Genomic DNA, 20794 nt, shown 5'->3' with positions numbered 1-20794 from the left:
GTCTCTCTAGATAGGAATAGGACTATAAGAAAAACTGACTCAAAGGAAGGGAGACTACCCACAACTTTCTTCACAATGTTGGAAAATGTTAACCTGATTGATATACAGTGGTACCTTGGTTTATGAACTTAATCCGTTCCAGAAGTCTGTGCTTAAACCAAAGTGTTCTTAAACCAAGGCATGCTTTCCCGTAGCAGTGGGGAACTCAATTTACAAATGGAACACACTCAACAGGAAGCAAAACATGTTCTTATTCCAAGGCAAAGTTCACAAACCAAAACACCTACTTCCAGGTTTGCAGCGTTCTTAATCCAAGTTGTTCATAAACTAAACTGTTCTTAAACCAAGGTACCACTGTATGGAGATTTAAACATCCACTGGACAGAAAATTCACGTTCTTCTCTGAACCACATCAGTCCAGTGGAAAAAATAACTCGAGATGGACGTCTGGAGAATTATCAGTATATGTCAAAAAAGTAGACATATTACCAAGGACACTTTCGGATCATAACCCAGTATTACTTGAACTAAGAGGAGAAAAAAGCACTCCATTTAGATGGAGAATAAATGAAGGCATTTTAGAAGCAAAAAAATCAGAAAAAGCCCTGTTATAATTTTATACTTGTAAAATTAAATAAAGCTGTCTGTGGACAAACGCCAGCTCCCTTGGCCTGAAAGGCGAGATGAGTGCCGCAATCCCATAGTCGCCTTTGACTGGGCTTAACAATCCAGAAATCCTTTACCTTTTTTTTTAACCTTTACACACTGCCTACTGCTAGCCACATTCAGCATTTCAGGGCCAAGGCAAGGCAGATTTCCTCGTTCTGGGTTTTTTTCTCCTGTTCATGGAAGCATAGAATTGCATAGAGTTGGAAGGGACCCAAAGGTGATCTCGTCCGACGTCTTGCAGTGCAGGAATCGCAGCTGACCCTAACCTGCAGCTAACCATTGCTCTCTCCATCCCAGGCGACCCCTCTCCGACCATCCACTGGTCCAAGCTGAGGGCCCCCTTGCCCTGGCAGCATCAGATCGTGAACGACACCCTCGTCATCCCCCGGGCAGCCCAGCAGGACTCCGGGCAATACATCTGCAACGCCACCAACACCGCCGGCTTCACAGAGGCCTTCATCATGCTGGATGTGGAAGGTGAGGGAAGGAGGGAGGGAGCGGGCAAAGTTAGGGCACCCTGCTAAGGAACTGGCCCTATTCTGAGCGCTGCATAATGCTCATCGCACATGGGTGAGAAGCCATTCTTGTAGCGTGGCAGCAGCACCCGAACTCTGGAACTCCCTGCCTGCTGACATCAGGTGGACACCTTCGCAGTACTCCTTTTGGTGCCAGCTAAAAACACTTACGTTTAGGAAATTGCCTCTATGGATAAGTAGAACACTGCAGGTATTTTCATCTGGTTTTTAAGCTTACCACTGATTTTCATCCTTGTGTGTGTGTGTGTGTGTGTGTGTGTGTGTGTGTGTGTGTGTTCTTTTAAAAATGTTTTAAACTGTATATAACTGATAATTTGATTGTTTTATCCTTTTTTATTTTTAAAAATTATATAAATTAATTAATAACCCCCCAAAAAAGAAAAGAATCCTGGGAACTTGGGGGTGATTTTTTTTTTTGAAGGGGTGCAGAGAATTGTAACTCTGTGGAGGTGAGGATAAACTACTGCTCCCAGCCTTCTTCGCAGGGGTCGATGTGCTTTACACATGTGGTTGTTTTGTCAAAGATGACCCATTTGAATTAATAAACCCAAATTTACCATTATTCATGTTTATTAACTTCAGTGGTTCTGCTGTTGAGTAGAACGGGCGTTACTATTATTAGTGATATTTTAATAGTTGTTTATACCCATTTTTAACTGACATTTTCATTTTTCATGGTGTCATTCTTTTATAAAGCGCTTTGAGGTTTTCTTCTTGCAATCAAGCGGCATATGAGCTTCATGAAATGCAGCGCATAGTTAACCTGTTTCTCCAAAGCCTAACGAAACCTCTTTGATCAAGCAATATATAAATTATATGAAATAAAAATAAAATGAGTGCTGGAGCCTGTCTGCCGAGAGGCACCTGGAAACAATACCCTAAAAAAGAGCAGGGGGCTGTTTAACCCAGAGAACTTTCTGCTCTTCTCTCCCGCCTCCCCTTCCCAGCGCCACCATACGCCACCACCCTTCCGGACTCGGTGTCGGTGCAGGCGGGCGAGGTGGTGCAGCTGCAGTGCCTGGCTCACGGCACGCCCCCTCTGCGCTATGAGTGGACCAAGGCCAACAGCAGCCTCCCTGGGCACGCCACGGTGCGCGAGAGCGTCCTCCACATCAGCCCGGCCGCCCCCCACGATTCGGGCGCCTACCTCTGCCGCGTGAGCAACCGGGTGGGATCAGCCGAGGCCGTGGCCCACGTCCGAGTGCAAGGTGAGGACATGGGGAAGGTTCAACGGTGGTGCAGCCAGGAGGGAAAGGGTGGAGGCTGTGGACAAGGTGCTTGTCTGAAGGAAATCCTTTTTCACTCCGATCCGTGTCGGGCAGTTCCATGCCATACATTCAACGCACACTCAAATCCACATGGATGGTCCCAGAGAATCCTGGGAGCTGTAGTTTTTTAAGGGTGCCACAAATAACTGTTTTGTGGTGGGTGGGTGGGTGGGGAAATCCCCATGGCTCCCAAGAGCCCTCTGCACTTGTGTAATGGCACTTCCCCAAATAAGTGCTGTGCAAGTCCTGTTGTGATGAAAACAGTTGGAAGCTTGCTATCAAGCCCAAAACGCAGGACCGCAATACCTCAAGGACCGCCTCTTTCCATTTGAACCTACCTGGACCCTGAGATCATCTTCTGAGGCCCTCCTTCATGTGCCTCCTCCTTGAGAGGTCCGGAGGGTGGCAACACGAGAACGGAGCCTTCTCTGCAGTGGCTCCCTGTCTGTGGAATGCTCTCCCCAGGGAAGTTCACCTGGCGCCTTCATTATACACCTTTAGGCACCAGGCAAAAATATTCCTTTTTAACCAGGCCTTTTATTGATCTGATTGACATCCTATACCCTTTTAAAATGTGGCTGATGAGAGAAGCTGATTCCAGACTTGTGGGGCCACCATGGACAAGGCCCCTCTCTAGGCCCCTCTCGGTGTCTCTGGCAAGAGTCGGGAGCTTCATTCTGTCTTCCTCTTCTCCCCACACAGGTGCAGCTGGAGGACCTCTTTCCATCCAGGTCACCCCACGGAGAGACACGAAGGCTGTGGGGAGCACAGCAGAGTTTGCGTGTTCTGTTGTTTCCGGAGACCCCCGAGCACGGCTGGAGTGGTCCAAGGAGGATGGGGAGCTGCCTCCTCAACACACCATCCGCAACGGCGTGCTTCGGTAAGGAGAGCAGATAGTACTGAGCCCAATGGGCCAATGGTCCAATTCTGTACGAGGCAGAGTGCATCTGGAGGATGCCGTGGGAAGGATGGAGGGTGAACAGGACCGAGGGGTATGCCACTGTTGACGGACAGCTGAGCTAGACCAGAGTCCTTTTGGGAATTATAGGGACAGAATTACCCAAACTGTACAGAAAATTATTCATGTATGCTACTGCAGCGGCAAGAATGTTACTTGCCCCAAAATGGAAAGAAGCAGAAGTCCCAGCAAAGGAAGAATGGATAAAAAACTTATGCAATATGCAGAAATGGCAAAACATTTTTTTAATAATAATTTTTATTGGTTTTACAAAATAAATCACACATTTATCACAATTAAATTTTGAAATAGAACAAGATTCTTCCAAATCTTAGGACTTCCCTTCTCCGTGGGTCCTTTAAATATCTTAATCAGCTGCATATTATATTTCATCCGAATTATAGTCCTGCGATATATCCAAAGTCTTTGTAACATTTCAGGAGTTACTCAAAGCCTGCCAAAGAGTTCAAGTGTTTACGGTGTTCTTTCAAATACATTTAATATTTATCCCATTCTCTGTTGAAGTTTTGGTCCTCCTGATTCCTCCCCAGTCAATCTAAACTTGCCGGAAAAATAAGAAATAAAGAAAACAACAAACTTTTTATAAAAGAATGGAAATGGTTTCTTGAATATTTACAGATAAATTGTAAACAGATGAGAAAATCGGCAGGATTATTGTAATAACCTGCAGTTTTTATAAGATTATATATTTAAGGAAGATGAATAAATGAACAGATTAAGTTAATTTGGATATGCAGGAGATATAAAAAATAAATTTAAGGAACCGCAGAGAGAGGGGGAAGGAAGTCAAGTTTTGAAATGTCAAAATGATTGTAAAATTAGTGAAGCGTATAAATCTGAAATGCATGAATGGAATTTTTAAAAAGAGCTAGACCAGAGTCTAGTGACTCTCACTGCTTCCCTGCAGAATCGAGAAGCTGGATCGGGGGTGCCAAGGTGTCTACGTTTGCCGAGCCACCAGCTACTCTGAGGTGGCTGAGGACAGGACCATGCTGACCGTGCAGGGTAAGTCGGAGTGGGCAGCCACCGACTGAAAGGCCTTGCTCTCTACTACTCCCTTGGAGGCAATGGCTCCCTTGAGTGCAGTCCATCTCCCCCTAACCCCACATGCAAAGGTTGGGGGGGGGGGCAGCAGTCAGCCACTAAGCTGCAGAAAAAGCCCGGTATCCCAGTTACTAGACTGCTGTTGTGCATTTTAAATACAGTTGTACCTTTGATCCCGAATGCCTTGCAACTCGAACGTTTTGGCTCCCAAATGCCACAAACCCACAAGTGAGTGTTCCGGTTTGCTAACATTCTTTGGAACCTGAACATCCAATATGGCTTCTGATTGGCTGCAGTAGCTTCCTGCAGCCAATCAGAAGCTGCACTTTGGTTTCCAAACGTTTTGGACGTCAAATGGACTTCCGGAAGTGATTCCGTTCAACTTCCAAGGTACCACTGTACATGCTGGCAGAGCAACAGTGGTTCTGCTGGAAAAAAGGGGGTGGGGGACGACTCTTCCCCCTCCAGCTCTCCATCAGAGAGAAGCTGGTCTGCCATAGAATGCATTCCCCAGTCCTCGTCTTCAGACCATTCCCTGACATCAGGCCATATTCCAGCTTATCTCCAAAGAAGGGAAAGGGAAGAGGTTTGGCAATGGGTCCATCCCCACAATTGCCATCCTGGTGTGGAACTGAAGCATTAATTCCCTGCGCTGCATAGCGAGGGGGGGCGTCTTATAATCACAGATTCATAGAATTTTGAAGTTGGAAGGGACCCTGAGAGTCGTTTGGTTCCACCCCCTGCAATGCAGGAATCAGGACCACCTCCTGCTGTGAGAGAATGCTTTCATCCCCATGGGTGCCAATCTATTGCCTAATAATAATAATAATAATTTATTATATATACCCTACCCATCTGGCTGGGTTTCCCCAGCCACTCTGGGCAGCTCCCAACGGAATATTAAAAACACAATAAAATATCAAACATTAAAAACTTATTTATGCAGCTGTTGTAATTTAGATATTATATTATATTTTATGCAAGGGAATCATTGGGAATTTCGGTTATTATGTATATATGTTAAGTTTCAATAAAGATCTGGGGGGGGGGGGGGACTTCCCTAAACAGGGCTGCCTTCAGATGTCTTCTAAAGGTTGTATAGTTGTTTATTTCCTTGGCATCTGATGGGAGGGCATTCCACAGGATGGGCGCCACCACCGAGAAGGCCCTCTGCCTGGTTCCCTGTAACCTCACTTCTCGCAATGAGGGAACCGCCAGAAGGCCCTCAGAGCTGGACCTCCGTGTCTGGACTGGACGATGGGGGTGGAGACGCTCCTTCAGGTATACTGGGCCGAGACCTTGAGGATCCGCTGACCTCTCCCTGTCTGCCCCCCTCTCCTCAGCACTGCCCAAGGTGATGATCAACATCCGGACGTCGGTGCAGACTGTGCTGGTGGGCAACGCCGTGGAGTTTGAGTGCCTGGCCTTTGGGGACCCAAAGCCCCAGGTCACGTGGAGCAAGGTGGGGGGGCGGCTGCGCCCAGGGGTGCTGGCAAGTGGCAGCATGGTGAAGATTGAGCGCGTGGAGCAGGCGGACGCCGGGCAGTACCGCTGCACGGCCACCAACGATGTCGGCACAGTCCAGTCCCACGTCATCCTCCACGTCCAATGTAAGTACCAGCAGGGCGAATGCACCCCTCGTTTCTCTCTCCTCCCTCCAGGTTAGCAAACCTGCTTCTTCTCTCTCCTATAGCTGTGCCCCAGATTGCTGCAGCCCAGCCAGAAGTGAAAGAGGTCTCCGCTGGGTCTAAGGTGGTCTTCCCTTGCTCAGCTTCCGGTTTCCCTGTGCCAGATATCACCTGGACCAAGGTAACTCTCCAGAGGGGCAGGGAGCCCTTCTGTGGGCTTTGCCCACCAAGAAGGGCCCGGCGGCTGACGACATGTGACGCCGTTGTCTATTTTATTTGTTGCATTTATTTCCCGCCATTTCTCCTCCAAGGAGCTCGAAGGTGGCACGCATGGTTCCCTCCCCCCTTTTATTCTCAAAACAAGTTTGGTTAAGGCTGCAAGGCAGTGACTGGCCCCCAAGGTCTCCCAGTTGTGTTTTGTGGCCGAGGGGAGGATTTGAACCCTGATCTTTTCCCGTCCTAGTCCCCCGACAACCCTGTGAGGTAGGTTAGGCTAAAAGAAGGTTGAAGCCAAGTGAGAGTCATGGCTGAGGGGGGGATATGGACCCTAGTCTCCCAGGTCCTAGTTCAGAAATAACCACTACACCACACTATCTCCATGTGCTTTCTGTAGTAACTGGTGATCTTTTTTTAAAAAAACGTATTGTGTAGCTTAGTATCGGTTTGATCATATAACACTAATCCTGGCACAACTACACTGGCTGCCAATTAATTTCCGGGCCCCAATTCAAAGTGCTGGTTTTTGCCTATATACCCTTCACAGCTCAGGACCTCAATACCTCAAGGTACCTCTTTTAGTTCTTTGTATGTTTATAAGCAAAATGAGATAAATAATGATAAGGCAGACAAGGGAAAAGGCAGAGAGTCTCCTGGGTTTGTGGGGAAGAGCGAGAACAGCCTCTGGGGAGAGCAGCAAGATGGCGCACACGGCAAAGGAAGGATGAACTGAGAAGGCTCGGTTGCTGGGCTGCCTTGCAAGGCAGGCTGTGCCCTGCGGGAAGAGCCTGCTGAGGGTTTTGGGGGCCGCTTCTGTGTTCCAGCTGGAAGGAGACCTCCCCAAGGAGGTCCGTGTGGAGAGCAACGTCCTGACCATCCCGTCCGCTCGCCCCGAGGACACTGGCATTTATGTCTGCACGGCATCTAACCGGCAAGGGAAGGTGACGGCTTTCTCCATGCTCAAAGTGCGCGGTGAGTTCAGCAGGCCGGTCTCTTCTCCCTCCGAAATCAGTTTCTCTGCCGCCGCCGCCCAAACCATGGGAGGAATATTCAGAAAGGGGACAGGCAGTTGCTGATCTCCAGAGTTTGACCTGGAGAAATCTCCCTCTGGGGCTCTCCAGTTGTGAGAGGGGAATGTCCTCTCTTTCCCCTTCCCCTTCTGGTTGTGGGGACTGTGCCTTGAATAGCCACAGCTGGGGTGGAACCGGGCAGTGGTATTTTTCTAGAAAAAGAGGTGTCGGAGCTCACCATGAAAGGCTCTCTTATCATGACAACGGTGCCCATCTGAAAGGCATCAGAACTTACTTCTGGTGAGTTCCAGGTGCAAAAAAAGAGCCTTGCCCGGGCTGTTGCTTCCTGCCTCCTAGCCTGGTGGCGGCTGCTGGTTCAAATCCTGCTGGGACTTCTGCGCAGGGGGGAAAGGGTCCCCGCTCAGCTGCATGCAGAAAGCCCCAGGTTCAACACTTGAACACCTCCAGTTTAAAGGAGCATGGGTATCTGGGCAGGGGGGAAGCACCCCAGAAGGCTGCTGCCAGTCAGAGAAGGCAGCATTGGGCAATATTGGGCAATATTGGGCAATGATGCAACCTGGCATGGTGGCAGTAGTGGGATTTCCTGTGGCTAAAGTGGACCAAATAGGTAGCCGGCAATTCCTCAAATTGAAAGGATAAGGGAGCTGGGAAATTGCGGCAGCTGCCCAGTCCTCTGACCCCCTGCCCTTCCTCTGCTTGTAGAGCGGGTGGTGCCATATTTCACCCAGAATCCTCAGTCCTTCCTTGTCCTGCCGACCATGAAAGACGCCTACAAAACATTCGCGATCGAGATCACCTTCCGACCGGACACTCCTGACGGTAAGCGCAGGTGCTGGGGCAGGTGGGGAGGCCTTTGGGGGCAGGACTGCTGTGTGTCGTCCCCCCTCAAATGTAGGCACTCCAGAGCTTCCCCACAAGTACAGTATACAATAGGGCTGCCATATTGGGATTTCAGAGGCGAAATTGACATCCGGGAGGGATTTCCGAAATGCAGCGTTTTGTCCTGGATCAATCAAAAAGTGGCGTTTTTTGAAACAATTTTGGGGTGCCCTGGTTTTTACTTTTTGAAATATGGCTATCCTAGTATATGAGCTCCTTGGTCCTTTTTTGGGTACAACCAGCCGCCTTTCTCCTTGCTGGCAGAGGCCCGAGCGCTCTCTTTGCTGGGAATCTCTCTCTCAACACTCTCGTTTTCCCTCTTGCCTTTCCTCCCAACTCGTCTTACCTTTCTCTCCATCTCTCTTCCTCTCTCTCTCCTCTACACCTCTTCCTCCCCCTTCGTCTCTACTCCCTCCTTTCCCCTACCTCTCCAGCTCTCATGCTTTACTCAGGTAAGTCTCGTTTCTGCTGGGCTGCCGCTTCCTTTTTAGCCAGTCCTAGACGCCTCCCTTAACCCTTGCGGCGATGGAAGCTCGTGCCCGCGTGTGTGTTGTGAAAAGTGTGCCCCTTGGCAAACTAACTATTCCACTGGTGGAGCTGTGTCTTCACTCAGGAGCCCTCCCGGCCCCTGTCCACCTGCTCACCGATCCGCCTAACGCCTTGCCAGCCAGGCTGCTTCTTTTGAGGCCCTGCCTAACCCCAGTTCCTTGCCCAGGCAGGTGGGACATTCTCCCTTCCTTACCAGGAAGCGGAACTGTGTTGCATCCCAGGGACAGGAAGCCCAGGTGGATCTTGGCCTCCTCTTGTTGCGCCGTGGGGGCCGCCTGCCGTGCTGCGGGTTTGGGTGCCAAAGGGAGCTGGTGGGCGCCAGCTTTTGTGGCTCGTCCACAAATAGGCCACTTGCGTGGGTGGCAATGGAGGGCTCTGAGCACTGCATGGAACTGGGGACCTCGGCCAGGCTGCCTTTCCCAGGCGTCGGAGGCTGGCTTGGCTGCAAGGAGCTCCCTGGTGCTGAAGCTGTGAGCTGAGCAAACCCATGCCCCACGGAGACCGCTCACCTTCCTTTGTGCTTTTGGCAGGGATGCTGGTATACAATGGGCAGAAGAAGAACACAGGCACGGACTTCGTGTCCTTTGGATTGGTTGGGGGCCGGCCGGAGCTCAGGTGAGAGGCTGTGGGTCCTTATCTCAGCACCCTCTTTCTGGCTGGGTGTCAGTTCTAGCCTCAACCCAGAGCTGTGAGACGTGGGCCTCCAAAGTGGCCTGCGCCAAAATGGTCCAGCTTGCCGCTTGCCGAAGGGGTCTTGCAAGGCATGCCAGGGCCTAATGGAGTGGGCGGGAGCCGAGGCAGTTTTGACTCTCCTGATCTGTCTTGGCATTGCAGGTTTGACGCTGGCTCTGGCATGGCCACCATCCGGCACCCTTCCATCATCAAGCTGGGCGAATTCCACACCATCCGGCTGTACCGCAACCTCACCCAGGGCTCTCTCGTTTTGGACAACCACCCTCCCGTCAATGGCACGTCCCAGGTGAGTGGCAGGCTCCAGGTGGAGAGGGTAGGGGCGGCTTCTCCCACCTGTGGGAAATCTCTCTGGCATGTGGCTGCTGAAAGGGGCAGCGTTCTAAGCCAGGGCAGGCGCTCATGCTGCTGGGCGCCTTCACCCCATCTGGGGGTCTGAGCTCTGCATTCTGTACTTGCCAGTGGCTACTGAACCAGGCCCAAAGGCGTTGGGTACTGGGAGCAGGATGGCAAGCAGGGCCAAGATGGAGCAGCGCCCTGCAAACTGGTGTTTCCTGTTGGAGACCCACTTTTGCTAGGTTTACATTTCTGTGTTATGGACTGGATGAGAGCCAACAAACTGAAGCTCAATCCAGATAAGACAGAGGCACTGTTAGTGGGTGGTTCTCTAGACCAAATAGATGGGAGCTTGCCTGCTCTTGATGGGGTTGCACTTCCTCTGAAGGAGCAGGTTCACAGCTTGGAGATACTCCTAGGTCCTTTGCTGTTGCTCAAGGCTCAGGTGGCCTCAGTGGCCCTGAGTGCCTTCCACCAGCTTCAGCTGGTGGCCCAGCTATGCCTAACTACTATTGTCTATGTTCTGGTAAACTCAAGGTTAGATTAGTGCAATGCGTTATAGGTAGGGCTGCCTCTGAAGACAGTCCGGAAACTTCAGCTAGTGCAGAATTCAGTGGCCGGGTTGCTCACCAGAGCAAGATGGTTTGAGCATATTACACCGATCCTGGTCCGACTGCACTGGCTACCAATTAGTTTCCGGGCCCAATTCAAAGTGCTGGTTCTGACCTATAAAGCCTTAAACGGCTCAGGACCACAATACCTCAAGGACCGCCTCTTCCCATATGAACCTACCCGGATCCTGAGATCATCTTCTGAGGCCCTCCTTCATGTGCCTCCTCCTTGAGAGGTCCAGAGGGTGGCAACACAAGAACGGGGCCTTCTTTGCAATGGCTCCCCGTCTGTGGAATGCTCTCCCCAGGGAAGTTCGCCTGGCGCCTTCATTACACACCTTTCGGTGCCAGGCAAAAACGTTCCTTTTTTAACCAGGCCTTTGGTTGATCTGATTTACATCCTATGCCCTTTTAAAATGTGGCACTTTTCGGGTCGGGGGGCTATTGAGTTGTTATTTTTATTTTTATTATGTATTTTGTGGTTTTATATCTTGATTTTATTCTGTGAACTGCCCTGAGACCCCGGGGTATAGGGTGGCATAATAACAACAACAACAACAACAACAACAACAACAACAATAATAATATTTCTTCCCCAGGGCAAATTCCAAGGTCTGGACCTCAACGAGGGGCTGTACCTTGGCGGGTATCCCAACTATGCTGCTACTGCAAAGACAGGCCTGACCAGCGGTTTCATTGGTGAGAGCTACACAGAGTCATAGAATTGTAAGGTTGGAAGTGAGTCCCTCAAGGGTCATCTAGTGCAGCCCCCCTAAGGTGCATGAATCACAGCTGAAGGGTCCCTGACAAAGTTTCATCCAGCCTCTGGCTGAAAACCTCCAATGAAGGAGAGACCACCACCTTCTGAGGACAAAGCGGCCAGTATATGCACGGGGGTTTCTGTGATCTGTGGCAGGTGGCCGGGCTGGGTTTTGAGTGCACCTGGGCAGGACGTCCCAAGAATGATAGCATCAGGGACCGCACTGAGGAGGAATGGTGGGAGCCACTCCCTCCCCCGCTCCCGCTCCTGAATCTTCCCAGGAGTAGGAGGACAGTATAGATTTGGAACAGTGGTTTGCCGAGGGGCACAGTTCAGAAGGCAGAAGCTGGGAAATACTGGATGGGGAACAGCTAGGAGAAGAAACACTAGAAAAGAGAAGGTTAACAGATTCACAGTCATTGGACATCATTCCTTCGCTCAGCCTAAGGTCAAGAAGAGCTCAGAAAGTCTCAGAACAGAAAGCACAGAGGGTACAAGCTTAGATTAAAAGACGTACGAGTGATGTAGATTAATACGGGCGGAAGGGGGTATGATCCTTAATTAGGAGCACCGCTGTTTCTAGGAGATGTGTTCTTTGTTCTCTCCCTGTGATTATTAAAGTTTCTAACTGGTAAGGCATTCCTTTCTTTGATCTTCTTATCTGCTGCTACGGGGGGAGGAAGCCAATCCCCTGAAGTCTGACAGACAGCTGCATAAAAAAAGCTACCCCACTGGCCCCCAGGTAGCCAGCACCTTTGGGGAGTGGCTGGCTTCCCTTTTCCCCTATAGGTTGTCTCCCTAAATAACAGGTGCGGGCAGTGGTAGAAAAGGGGTGCTCGCTAAACGGTTGCATTTGAACCTTTTGGAGGGATAAAACGAATGCAAGTCGGCATGCACTGTTTTTCAACCCTCCCGTTTTCTTCCAAGCAAGCAACATCCCTGTGAGGTGGGTGGATTAGGCAAAGGGCCACAGGCAGTGAGGTGCAGGAATCAGGGTTGCCCCATTCTGAGCCCCCCCCCCCACCAACCACAGCATCCCCACTGGCTCTCCCCATTTATATGAGCAGTGGGTATTTACGGGGGGGGGGGTCCCCAAGATGTACAGCTACCTAACACAGAGGCCTTGCCAGCTCACCCCTGCTTCGTCGGCACATCTTTTTGCTCCTACTGATTCCTCCCTCGCCCCTACCGCCAATCTCTCCCGCAACCTCCCATCGGCTCGCTCTCCTTCCCCTCTTAGGATGCGTTCGGCAGCTGATCATCCAAGGGAAGGAAGTTATCTTCAAAGACTTTGACCTGCAAGCTCACGGCGTCTCCAACTGCCCCACCTGCCAGGACCGTCCGTGTCAGGTAAGCTCTCGGCATGTGTGCAGCCTCTGCATTCTATAGAGGGGAGCAGAATTCGGCCTCGTTGCTCACTGCATTCCCCGTGGCCAGCCCTGGTTGGACACGGCAGGTGATTGGAATAATTATAGAGTGTTTGTTGTGGGGGAGGAAGGGAAAGGAGATTGTTAGCCACTTTGAGACTCCTTCGGGTAGTGATAAAGCGGGATATCAAATTCAAACTCTTTTCTTCTTTTCCTTCCTTCCTTCCTTCCTTCCTTTCTACCCCGCCCATCTGGCTGGGTTTCCCCAGCCACTCTGGGCGGCTTCCAACAGAATATTAAAAACATGATAAGTCATCAAACATTAAAAACTTCCCTAACCAGAGCTGCCTTCAGATGTCTTCTAAAAGTCAGATAGTTGCTTATTTCCTTGACATCTGATGGGAGGGTGTTCCACAGGGCAGGTGCCACCACCAAGAAGGCCCACTGCCTGGTTCCCTGTAGCCTCGCTTCTCACAGGGAGGGAACCTCCAGAAGGCCCTCAGAGCTGGACCTCTGTGTCCGGGCTGAACGATGGTGGTGGAGACGCTCCTTCAGGTATACTGGGTCGAGGCCGTTTAGGGCTTTCGAGGTCAGCACTGACACTTTGAATTGTGCTCGGAAACGTACTGGGAGCCAATGAAGGTCTTTCAGGACTGGTGTTATGTGGTCTCGGCTGCCAGTCCACCAGATTTCCCCTTCTCTCCCCTTGGCAGAATGGAGGCGTCTGCAGGGACTCGGAGAGCAGCAGCTATGTGTGCGAGTGCCCACAGGGATTTGCTGGAAGCAACTGCGAACACCCCCAGGCCCTACGCTGCCATCCAGGTAAGGTGCACCGGCTGTCCCTGTTTCCATGTGGCGCATCACGTGGCAGGGACAAGACTGGGCGTCCTCTAGGAGGAAGGGCCGTGGCTCAGGGGCACGTCATTTGCTTGGCATGCAGAAGGCCCCAGGTTCGGTCCTCAGCAGTATCTTCTGGTAGGGCTGAAACCTTTGGGAGCCACTGCAGAGCAAGGCTGACATTTTTATTTATTAGGAAATTGGTTTTAAACTGTTTTAATGATGGACTTTTTATAATTTTATTTTTTCATTTTTTCAAAGTAATAATAATAAAAAAAGAATAAAAATGTGCACCCCACCCCTGAGACCATTCCATCATAGCTCCCCAACCTACCAAAATTTCAACATCTCTTGCGATGTTCCATTTCCATTTTAATAGTACAAATTCTACACACCTTCCATATCTCCTCAAAATCATTCTTCCTGCATATTCCCCGTCTTACCTTAATAGCACGTGCTAATTTATCATTAATGATGTACATTAGGGTTAGGTTAACCCCTAACCCTAACCACTTTAAGGGCAGATAATAGCAATAATTAATGGACAATACTGAGCTAGATGGTTTGATTCTGGGGGTGGGTCCTGCAGATTTGCACCTCCCACCCTTTTCTGACATGGACCCACTTTGGATGCTGACGTAGAAGGACCAGTGGCCTGACTCTGTATATGGCAGCTTCCTAAGTTCAGGGGGCAGACAGGGAACCCTGACTCCCGGCCCTCTGCCTGTCAGGATGCTGTCCGCGGTTCCCGGCTGGTTGCCCAGGAAAGTATAAAGACAAGGGAAAGTTTCTTACCATCCTTTTTCATTTCAAACTTTACAGAAAGGGGCTATAGAACCCAGCCTCTTGGATAATGGTGTTGTCCTGAGTGAATCTCCACCTGCCCATCTCTCCAACAGCTTCCTCATTCGTCGTCGTCATCACCTCTTCTACGGGTGCTGCTACGTGCCCTCTATCTTTGAGCTCTTTGCTCCCCTACTTTTAAAGCTCGCCGGGTTCTGGGAGATGGAGGGTCTGGAATGCTCTCTAATGACAGCGTGTCAGCCGGGTGTTGTTCTGCCTCTCCCATGATTTCCCAGCTTTTCCCCTCAACTGCCTCTGAGCTGCGACCACAGATCAATCTATACTGTCTTCCTCTTCTTCCCCCCTGGAAGGGTCAGGATTTGAGGCGGTCTCCTCTATTCCTTCTCTGCCCGGTCCCTGACACTGCCGCCCAGAGTCTTACCAAATGACCCTCCCTTCCCTCACAGAGGCCTGCGGTCCCGACGCCACCTGTGTTAACCGAGCCACTGGGCAAGGCTACACTTGCCGCTGCCTCCTTGGGAAATACGGAGAGAAGTGCATGGACGGTGAGTAAGGCAGACACGCTGCCCCCCCCCATGGCCAGGGCAAAGCCTGAGCAAAGTCCCAGGCTGACCCCCCCACCGCCCTCCTCTTTGCTGCAGGCACCACGGTGACCGTGCCCTATTTCCACGGGGGCGATGCCTTCATCTCCTACCCTCCGCTCACCAACATCCACTACGAGCTGCGCGTGGACCTTGAGATCAAGCCGCTGTCCCCCGATGGCCTCATCCTCTTCAGCGGCGGAGATGGCTCCCCCGTGGCAGATTTTGTCTCGCTCAGCATGGTCAACGGGCACTTGGAGTTCCGCTATGAACTGGGCTCAGGTAATGAATCCACTCCCTGTTGCTAACAACAGATACCCGAAAGGCCGCCTCTTTCCCAGCAGCGCCTCTCGGGTGCTGGGATCTGCCCTCTTGGTGGTTGTCCTCAGAGGCTTAAGGGGTACAGGACAGGGCCTTCTCTGCAGCAGCCCCTGAGCAGTGGGAACTCCCTCCTGGCACCTTCATTGTGCAGCTTCCAGCAAATGCTGATGACACCAGCCTGTTTTTGACCCTCAAAGTGTATGTTTTGAGAACCCAGCTTATTTTCATGGCCGCTAATTTGTTTTAAACTGTTTTTTTTAGTATTGTTTTAAACTTGCCCTGAGACCTTAGGGCATAGGGCGGATAATAAAATAATAATAATTCGTAATAGTAAAAAAAAAGGGGGGGGGAGTTCCCAGGCTGTCTAAGGATATGTGTCCGCTATCTGTTCTCCAACTCCTACTCCTCCTCTCATTACAGTGGTACCTCTGGTTATGAACCTAAATCGTTCCGGAGGTCCGTTCTTAACTGGAGGTACCACTTTAGCTAATGGGGCCACCATGACGCCACCACTGTGCAATTTCTGTTCTCATCCTGAGGTAAAGTTCTTGACCCGATGTGCTACCTCTGGGTCAGCGGAGTCTGTAACCCGAAGTGTTTGTAACCAGAGGTGTTTGTAACCCGAGGTACCACTGTACCTCAAAACTTGGTAGTTTTCTGTCCTGTCGTAAATTAGTCCTGTTTCAGTCTCTTCTTGCAGCTATTGGAGAAAGGGGGGGCGATTCTTCCCACTCCCCCTCCTTTTCAGAAAGAGGCAGAGGAGAAGGAGGGGTCATTTCCCAACCCTCCTCCACAGACCAGTCCCAAACACATACCATATTTCTCCGTGTATAAGACGCCCCCTATTTTTGGGGTCTCTAAATTAAGTAAATGGGGGGAGATTGCCCAGAGTTGCTGAGCTTTTTTGGGGGGGGGGGATTGCCAAAAATCACTCACCCGCCAGACCAACCACGACAATCGTGCGCATCATAAAACACACTAGTCGCCTGCCTGCTAACCAACAGCCACCGCCAATCACCGCAGCCCCGGCAAATCAACAGCAGCCCTTGCCACAGCCACCAACAAATTCACCGCTGACAATCTCCTGCTTGCGGCAGAAACCAATCCCCCGTCCAAACACTGCGCTATCCGTGTCTAAGAAAGCCCCAATTTTTGACATTATTTTTCTCAGGAAAAAAACCTCATCTTATACACGGAAAAGTACGGTACATTCTTAACTTTCGGGGTATGTGAGACGGGCCGGTTGTTGCAGGGAGAATCTTCCCCCAGCTGCAGAATCCAAACTCACGTTCCCGGCCCTCTTTTAGGAACGGCCGTCCTTCAGAGCGCAAAGCCCCTAGAGCTGGAACAGTGGCACAGGATAACGGCCGAGCGGCTGAACAAAGACGGCACTCTGCAGGTGAACGATGAGCGGCCGGTCAAGAGGTCCTCACCAGGCAAAAGCCAGGGCCTGAACCTCCGCACTTCCATGTACCTGGGGGGCGTCGACGATTCCGTCAGGCTGCCGGCAGCTGCCAACGTCTCCAGCCACTTCTACGGGTGCATTGGGGAGGTGAGCAACTGGGGGGCACGACGGCAGTAGGGAGAGGAGCTGCCTGTTCCCTTTCCCTGTTTTGTGGTGGACAGTCCACACTTCCTCCTTGGAAGAGAAGGGGTCAGGAGGAAGGGAAGGGGCTGGCCGGCAAGATCCATGCACTCTGACTGGAAGCTGAAGCTGTTTGCGTCTTCCCACCCCAGGTCTCGATCAACGGGAAGAAGGTGGACATTTCGTACAGCTTCCTGGAGAGCCGCAGCATCTCGCAGTGCTTTGACAGCTCCCCTTGCGACCGCAGGCCCTGCCTGCACGGTGGCAAGTGCTTGCTGACGGGCGAGTACGAGTTCCAGTGCCTGTGTCTGGACGGCTACAAAGGTGAGAGCGCCACAGAGGGATGCGAGAGGGTATGACGCCCAGTAAAAAGTCTCTTGCGGTTTTTCCAGAGCTTCCCGGGGTTTCCCCCCACACATACCTTTTCCTCCGTGCTTCCCAGCAAGAGGTCTACACCTTAAAGCTCCATTTTAGCCCTCTCTTTATTGCTCTGGAGCTTTCCCTGCGAAAACCTGCTCTTTAAAGCTGATTCGGAGCCAAGGGCAATCCATGAAAAAGCCAAATACAGTGGTACCTTGGTTCTCAAACACCTTGGTACTCGAGCAACTTGGAACCCAAACACTGCAAGCCCGGAAGTAAGTATTCAGGTTTGCGAACTTTTTTCGGTAGCTGAACGTGCTCCGTTTTGAGTGTTACGCATCCAATTTGAGTGCCACGCTTCCATTTTGAGTGTTACGCTGAGGTCAGTCTGTTTTTGCTGTTTATTTTGCATTTTTGTTTTCGTGGTTCTTTTGTTTTTGTGACTATGTGGGACCCAGTTCAGTTACTGAATGATTGATTGTGTGACTGCAGTACATTGTTTATTGCTTTGATTTTATGGATCCATGGTCTCGTTAGATAGTAAAATTCATGTTAAATGGGTGTTTTTGGGGTTGTTTTTAAAAGTCTGGAACGGATGAAACCATTTTGCATTACTTTCTGTGGAAAAGTGTGCCATGATTTTGGAACGCTTTGGTTTTGGAACGGATTTCCGGAACAGATTAAGTTTGAGAACGAAGGTAGCTGTTTGTTCCAGATCAGCTTTAAAGAGTGAGTTTTCACAGGGAAAGCTCCGGAGCAAAAAAGAAAGGAAAAAGGTGCTCAGACATGGAGCTTTAAAGTGAAGACCTGTTGCTTAGAAAGAGTGGGGCTAAAGATAAGTGTGGTTAAGCCCTTAGTCTTGCGCATCATGCAAGTCCGCCCTCGCCCATCTCTACCTCTCCATGCTCTTTACAACAGTGTGTTTCTCTCTCGCTCTCTTCAGGGGAGCGCTGCGAGGTATCTGAGGTCCAGTGCCAGCTCCAGCAGCCCTGCCTCCATGGGGGCATCTGCAAAGACACAGCGTGCGTCTGCCCTCCTGGCTTCCTGGGATTATACTGTGAACACGGTAAGTCTGAGGATGATGGCTGGCCAGAGCGTGGAGCTGCAGAGGCAAACTGCCTCCTCCACCGCTGTCACCCCGGAAGAAAGTTGTCTTCTGCTGTGTAAAGCGAGTGCCTGTTTCTCTGCCACGCAGATGCATCGCAGCACCAGTCAAATACCGAGTGGACACCCGAGGGCAGCGGAGGAAATGGTACGTCTCAGGACCCCTCTTTGCGCCACCTGCTTCTGCTTCTTCTGGGGTGAAGATCCTGCTTTGCAGACAAAGTCCTGACTGGGACCTAAGGAGGATGTCTCTTGTAGTGAAGCCACTTCAGATAACCATGTCATCCGGGCAGAAGATGCATGGATGATCCAAAGCCATTTGACACTTCCAGAAAACCAGTTCAGCTTCTCTTTTTCCCTTTTTAAATTTGTTTACAGTGGTGCCCCGCAAGACGAATGCCTCGCAAGACGGAAAACCCGCTAGATGAAAGGGTTTTCCGTTTCTGAGTTGCTTCGCAAGACGATTTTCCCTATGGGCTTGCTTCGCAAGACAAAACATCTTGCTAGTCTTGTGTTTTTTCTCTCGCTTCCCCCCCCCCCTTTTTTTCTAAGCCGCTAAGCCGCTAATAGCCTTTTAGCAGCTAGGCTGCTAATCCTTTAATAGCCGCTAAACCGCTAATAGCGCTAATCCTCTTAGCCGCTAATAGGGTTGCTTCGCAAGACGAAAAAACCGCTAGACGAAGAGAATCGCGGAACGGATTCTTTTCGTCTTGCGAGGCACCACTGTATTTGGTTTTACAATCACATATCCAATGAATATATAACATAAAAACAAGATGCCAAGGAATCTCCTGGACTTCCCTCCTTTCCTTTATGGGTCCTATTGATAGTCCTTTCCAGTGCTTTTTTTTCTGTTCCGCATACCCCTAGACATTTTGCGAATCTAAGTTTGGCCTCATTGAGGGGTAGTATTTCAATATGAGTAGGAAAACAAGAGTACCCCTATTTATTTATTTTTTTGGGGGGGGAGCACTTGTCCTTTCCTCCAGCATCTTTTATAATAATCCAAATCTTTTACGTCTCCATTAAACTACAAGTGTTCTTCCAGTCCTGCTAACAGTTTTAACTGCTTACAATGGTTTTTAAGATAAATTATACATTTCCCCCATTCCTTGTTGAAATTTTGGTCTTCCCAGTTACTGATTCTTCTGGTCATTTTTGCCATTTCTGCAAACTTAATCTGCCATTCATCTCTGGTAGGGACTTTATCTTCTTTCTATCTCTGAGCCAATAACTTCCCCACAGTTCAGCTTCTCCCTCCCCTCCCTCCCATTGCCTCAGACTGTGCTGGAGTCCCTGAAGTAGGTGCTGAGACTAATTCTCCTTTTCCCCCATTTACCAGATGCCCCTGGACAGTACGGTGCCTATTTCCACGACGGCGGCTATGTGGCCCTGGGGCGCCACACTTTCCCCAGGAGGTGAGTTATCTCTGATGCCATTGCGGTGGACGCTTCCCCACGAACGGCGACGAACCAGCCTCGAGTGGCAGTGGGAGAACACTGCCAAGCTCCATTTACGGTGGAGGGAACAGGCCAAGGCCAGTGCAGAAGGGAGTTCAGGGGAGGGACTTTTACCGTATGGGTTTACAGGTGAAACTCGGAAAATTAGAATATTGTGGAAAAGTTCATTTCTTTCAGTAATTCAACTTAAAAGGTGACACTAATATATGAGATATGGACTCATGACATGCAAAGCAAGATATGTCAAGCTGTTATTTGTTATAATTGTGATGATTACGACGTGCAGCTAATGAAAACCCTAAATTAACAATCTCAGAAAATTAGAATATTAAATGAAATCAGCAAAACAAGGACTGCAAATATACCAATATTGGACCTCTGAGAAGTAGAAGCATGCATATGTACTCAGTACTTAGTTTGGGCCCCTTTTGCATCAATTACTGCCTCAATGCGGTGTGGCATGGATGCTATCAGCCTGTGGCACTGCTGAGGTGTTATGGAAGACCAGGATGCTTCAATAGCAGCCTTCAGCTCTTCTGCATTGTCTCATGTCTCTCATCTGTCTCTTGGCAATGCCGGTTCAGGTCAGGCGAGTTTGCTGTCCAATCAAGCACAGTAATCCCATGGGCATTGAACCAGGTTTTGGTACTTTTGGCAGTGTGGACAGGTGCCAAAGTCCTGCTGGAAAATGAAGTCAGCATCCCCATAAAGCCCGTCTGCTGAAGGAAGCATGAAGTGCTCCAAAATCTCCTGGTAGACGGCTGTGTTGACCCTGGACTTAATGAAGCACAGTGGACCAACACCAGCTGATGACATGGCTCCCCAAATCTCTTTTCTGATAAGAGCAGCTTTTGCGTCTCATTTGGAAACCAAGGACCCAGAGTCTGGAGGAAGAATGGGGAGGCACACAATGCCAGATGCTTGAAGTCCAGTGTGAAGTTTCCACAGTCTGTGTTGATTTGGGGAGCCATGTCATAGCTGTGATCTGTTTCTGTGATACAGCGGCATATAATTAATTTTTTTAAATAAATGCATAAAAACATGCCGTATTGGCCTGAATATAAGCCACACCTGAATATAAGCCGCACCTTTAAAACGGGGGGGGGGGGGGGAGAGAAAATACCCAAATATAAGCTGCTCCCTTCCTCACTGCTCCTGGGTACTGTTTGCCCCACGTTC

At 50.2% G+C, this 20794-nt stretch overlaps 1 protein-coding gene across 1 annotated transcript in view; it reads left to right on the top strand.

The window, feature by feature from the left end:
• The window catches only part of LOC144328287 (basement membrane-specific heparan sulfate proteoglycan core protein-like), a gene marked incomplete at its 5' end in the record, with an annotated part of 161477 nt that overhangs the window by 132594 nt on the left and 8089 nt on the right, over positions 1–20794 (top strand). The window contains 21 exons of the mRNA XM_077930933.1: positions 967–1146; positions 2153–2413; positions 3176–3353; positions 4360–4457; positions 5840–6106; positions 6190–6305; positions 7165–7312; positions 8074–8190; positions 8685–8702; positions 9330–9414; positions 9634–9778; positions 11036–11135; positions 12437–12546; positions 13277–13385; positions 14651–14749; positions 14846–15067; positions 16414–16658; positions 16844–17015; positions 17995–18117; positions 18247–18303; positions 19498–19573. Coding sequence (XP_077787059.1) covers positions 967–1146; positions 2153–2413; positions 3176–3353; positions 4360–4457; positions 5840–6106; positions 6190–6305; positions 7165–7312; positions 8074–8190; positions 8685–8702; positions 9330–9414; positions 9634–9778; positions 11036–11135; positions 12437–12546; positions 13277–13385; positions 14651–14749; positions 14846–15067; positions 16414–16658; positions 16844–17015; positions 17995–18117; positions 18247–18303; positions 19498–19573 — 2926 coding nt within the window. The remainder of the gene's footprint in view (positions 1–966; positions 1147–2152; positions 2414–3175; positions 3354–4359; positions 4458–5839; positions 6107–6189; positions 6306–7164; positions 7313–8073; positions 8191–8684; positions 8703–9329; positions 9415–9633; positions 9779–11035; positions 11136–12436; positions 12547–13276; positions 13386–14650; positions 14750–14845; positions 15068–16413; positions 16659–16843; positions 17016–17994; positions 18118–18246; positions 18304–19497; positions 19574–20794) is intronic.

This window comes from Podarcis muralis, chromosome 7 (assembly GCF_964188315.1).
Source record: "Podarcis muralis chromosome 7, rPodMur119.hap1.1, whole genome shotgun sequence".
NCBI classification, from domain to species: Eukaryota; Metazoa; Chordata; class Lepidosauria; order Squamata; family Lacertidae; genus Podarcis; species Podarcis muralis.
The sequence above is the reverse complement of the archived record's forward strand: the minus strand, read 5'-3'. Positions and strand labels throughout refer to the sequence as shown.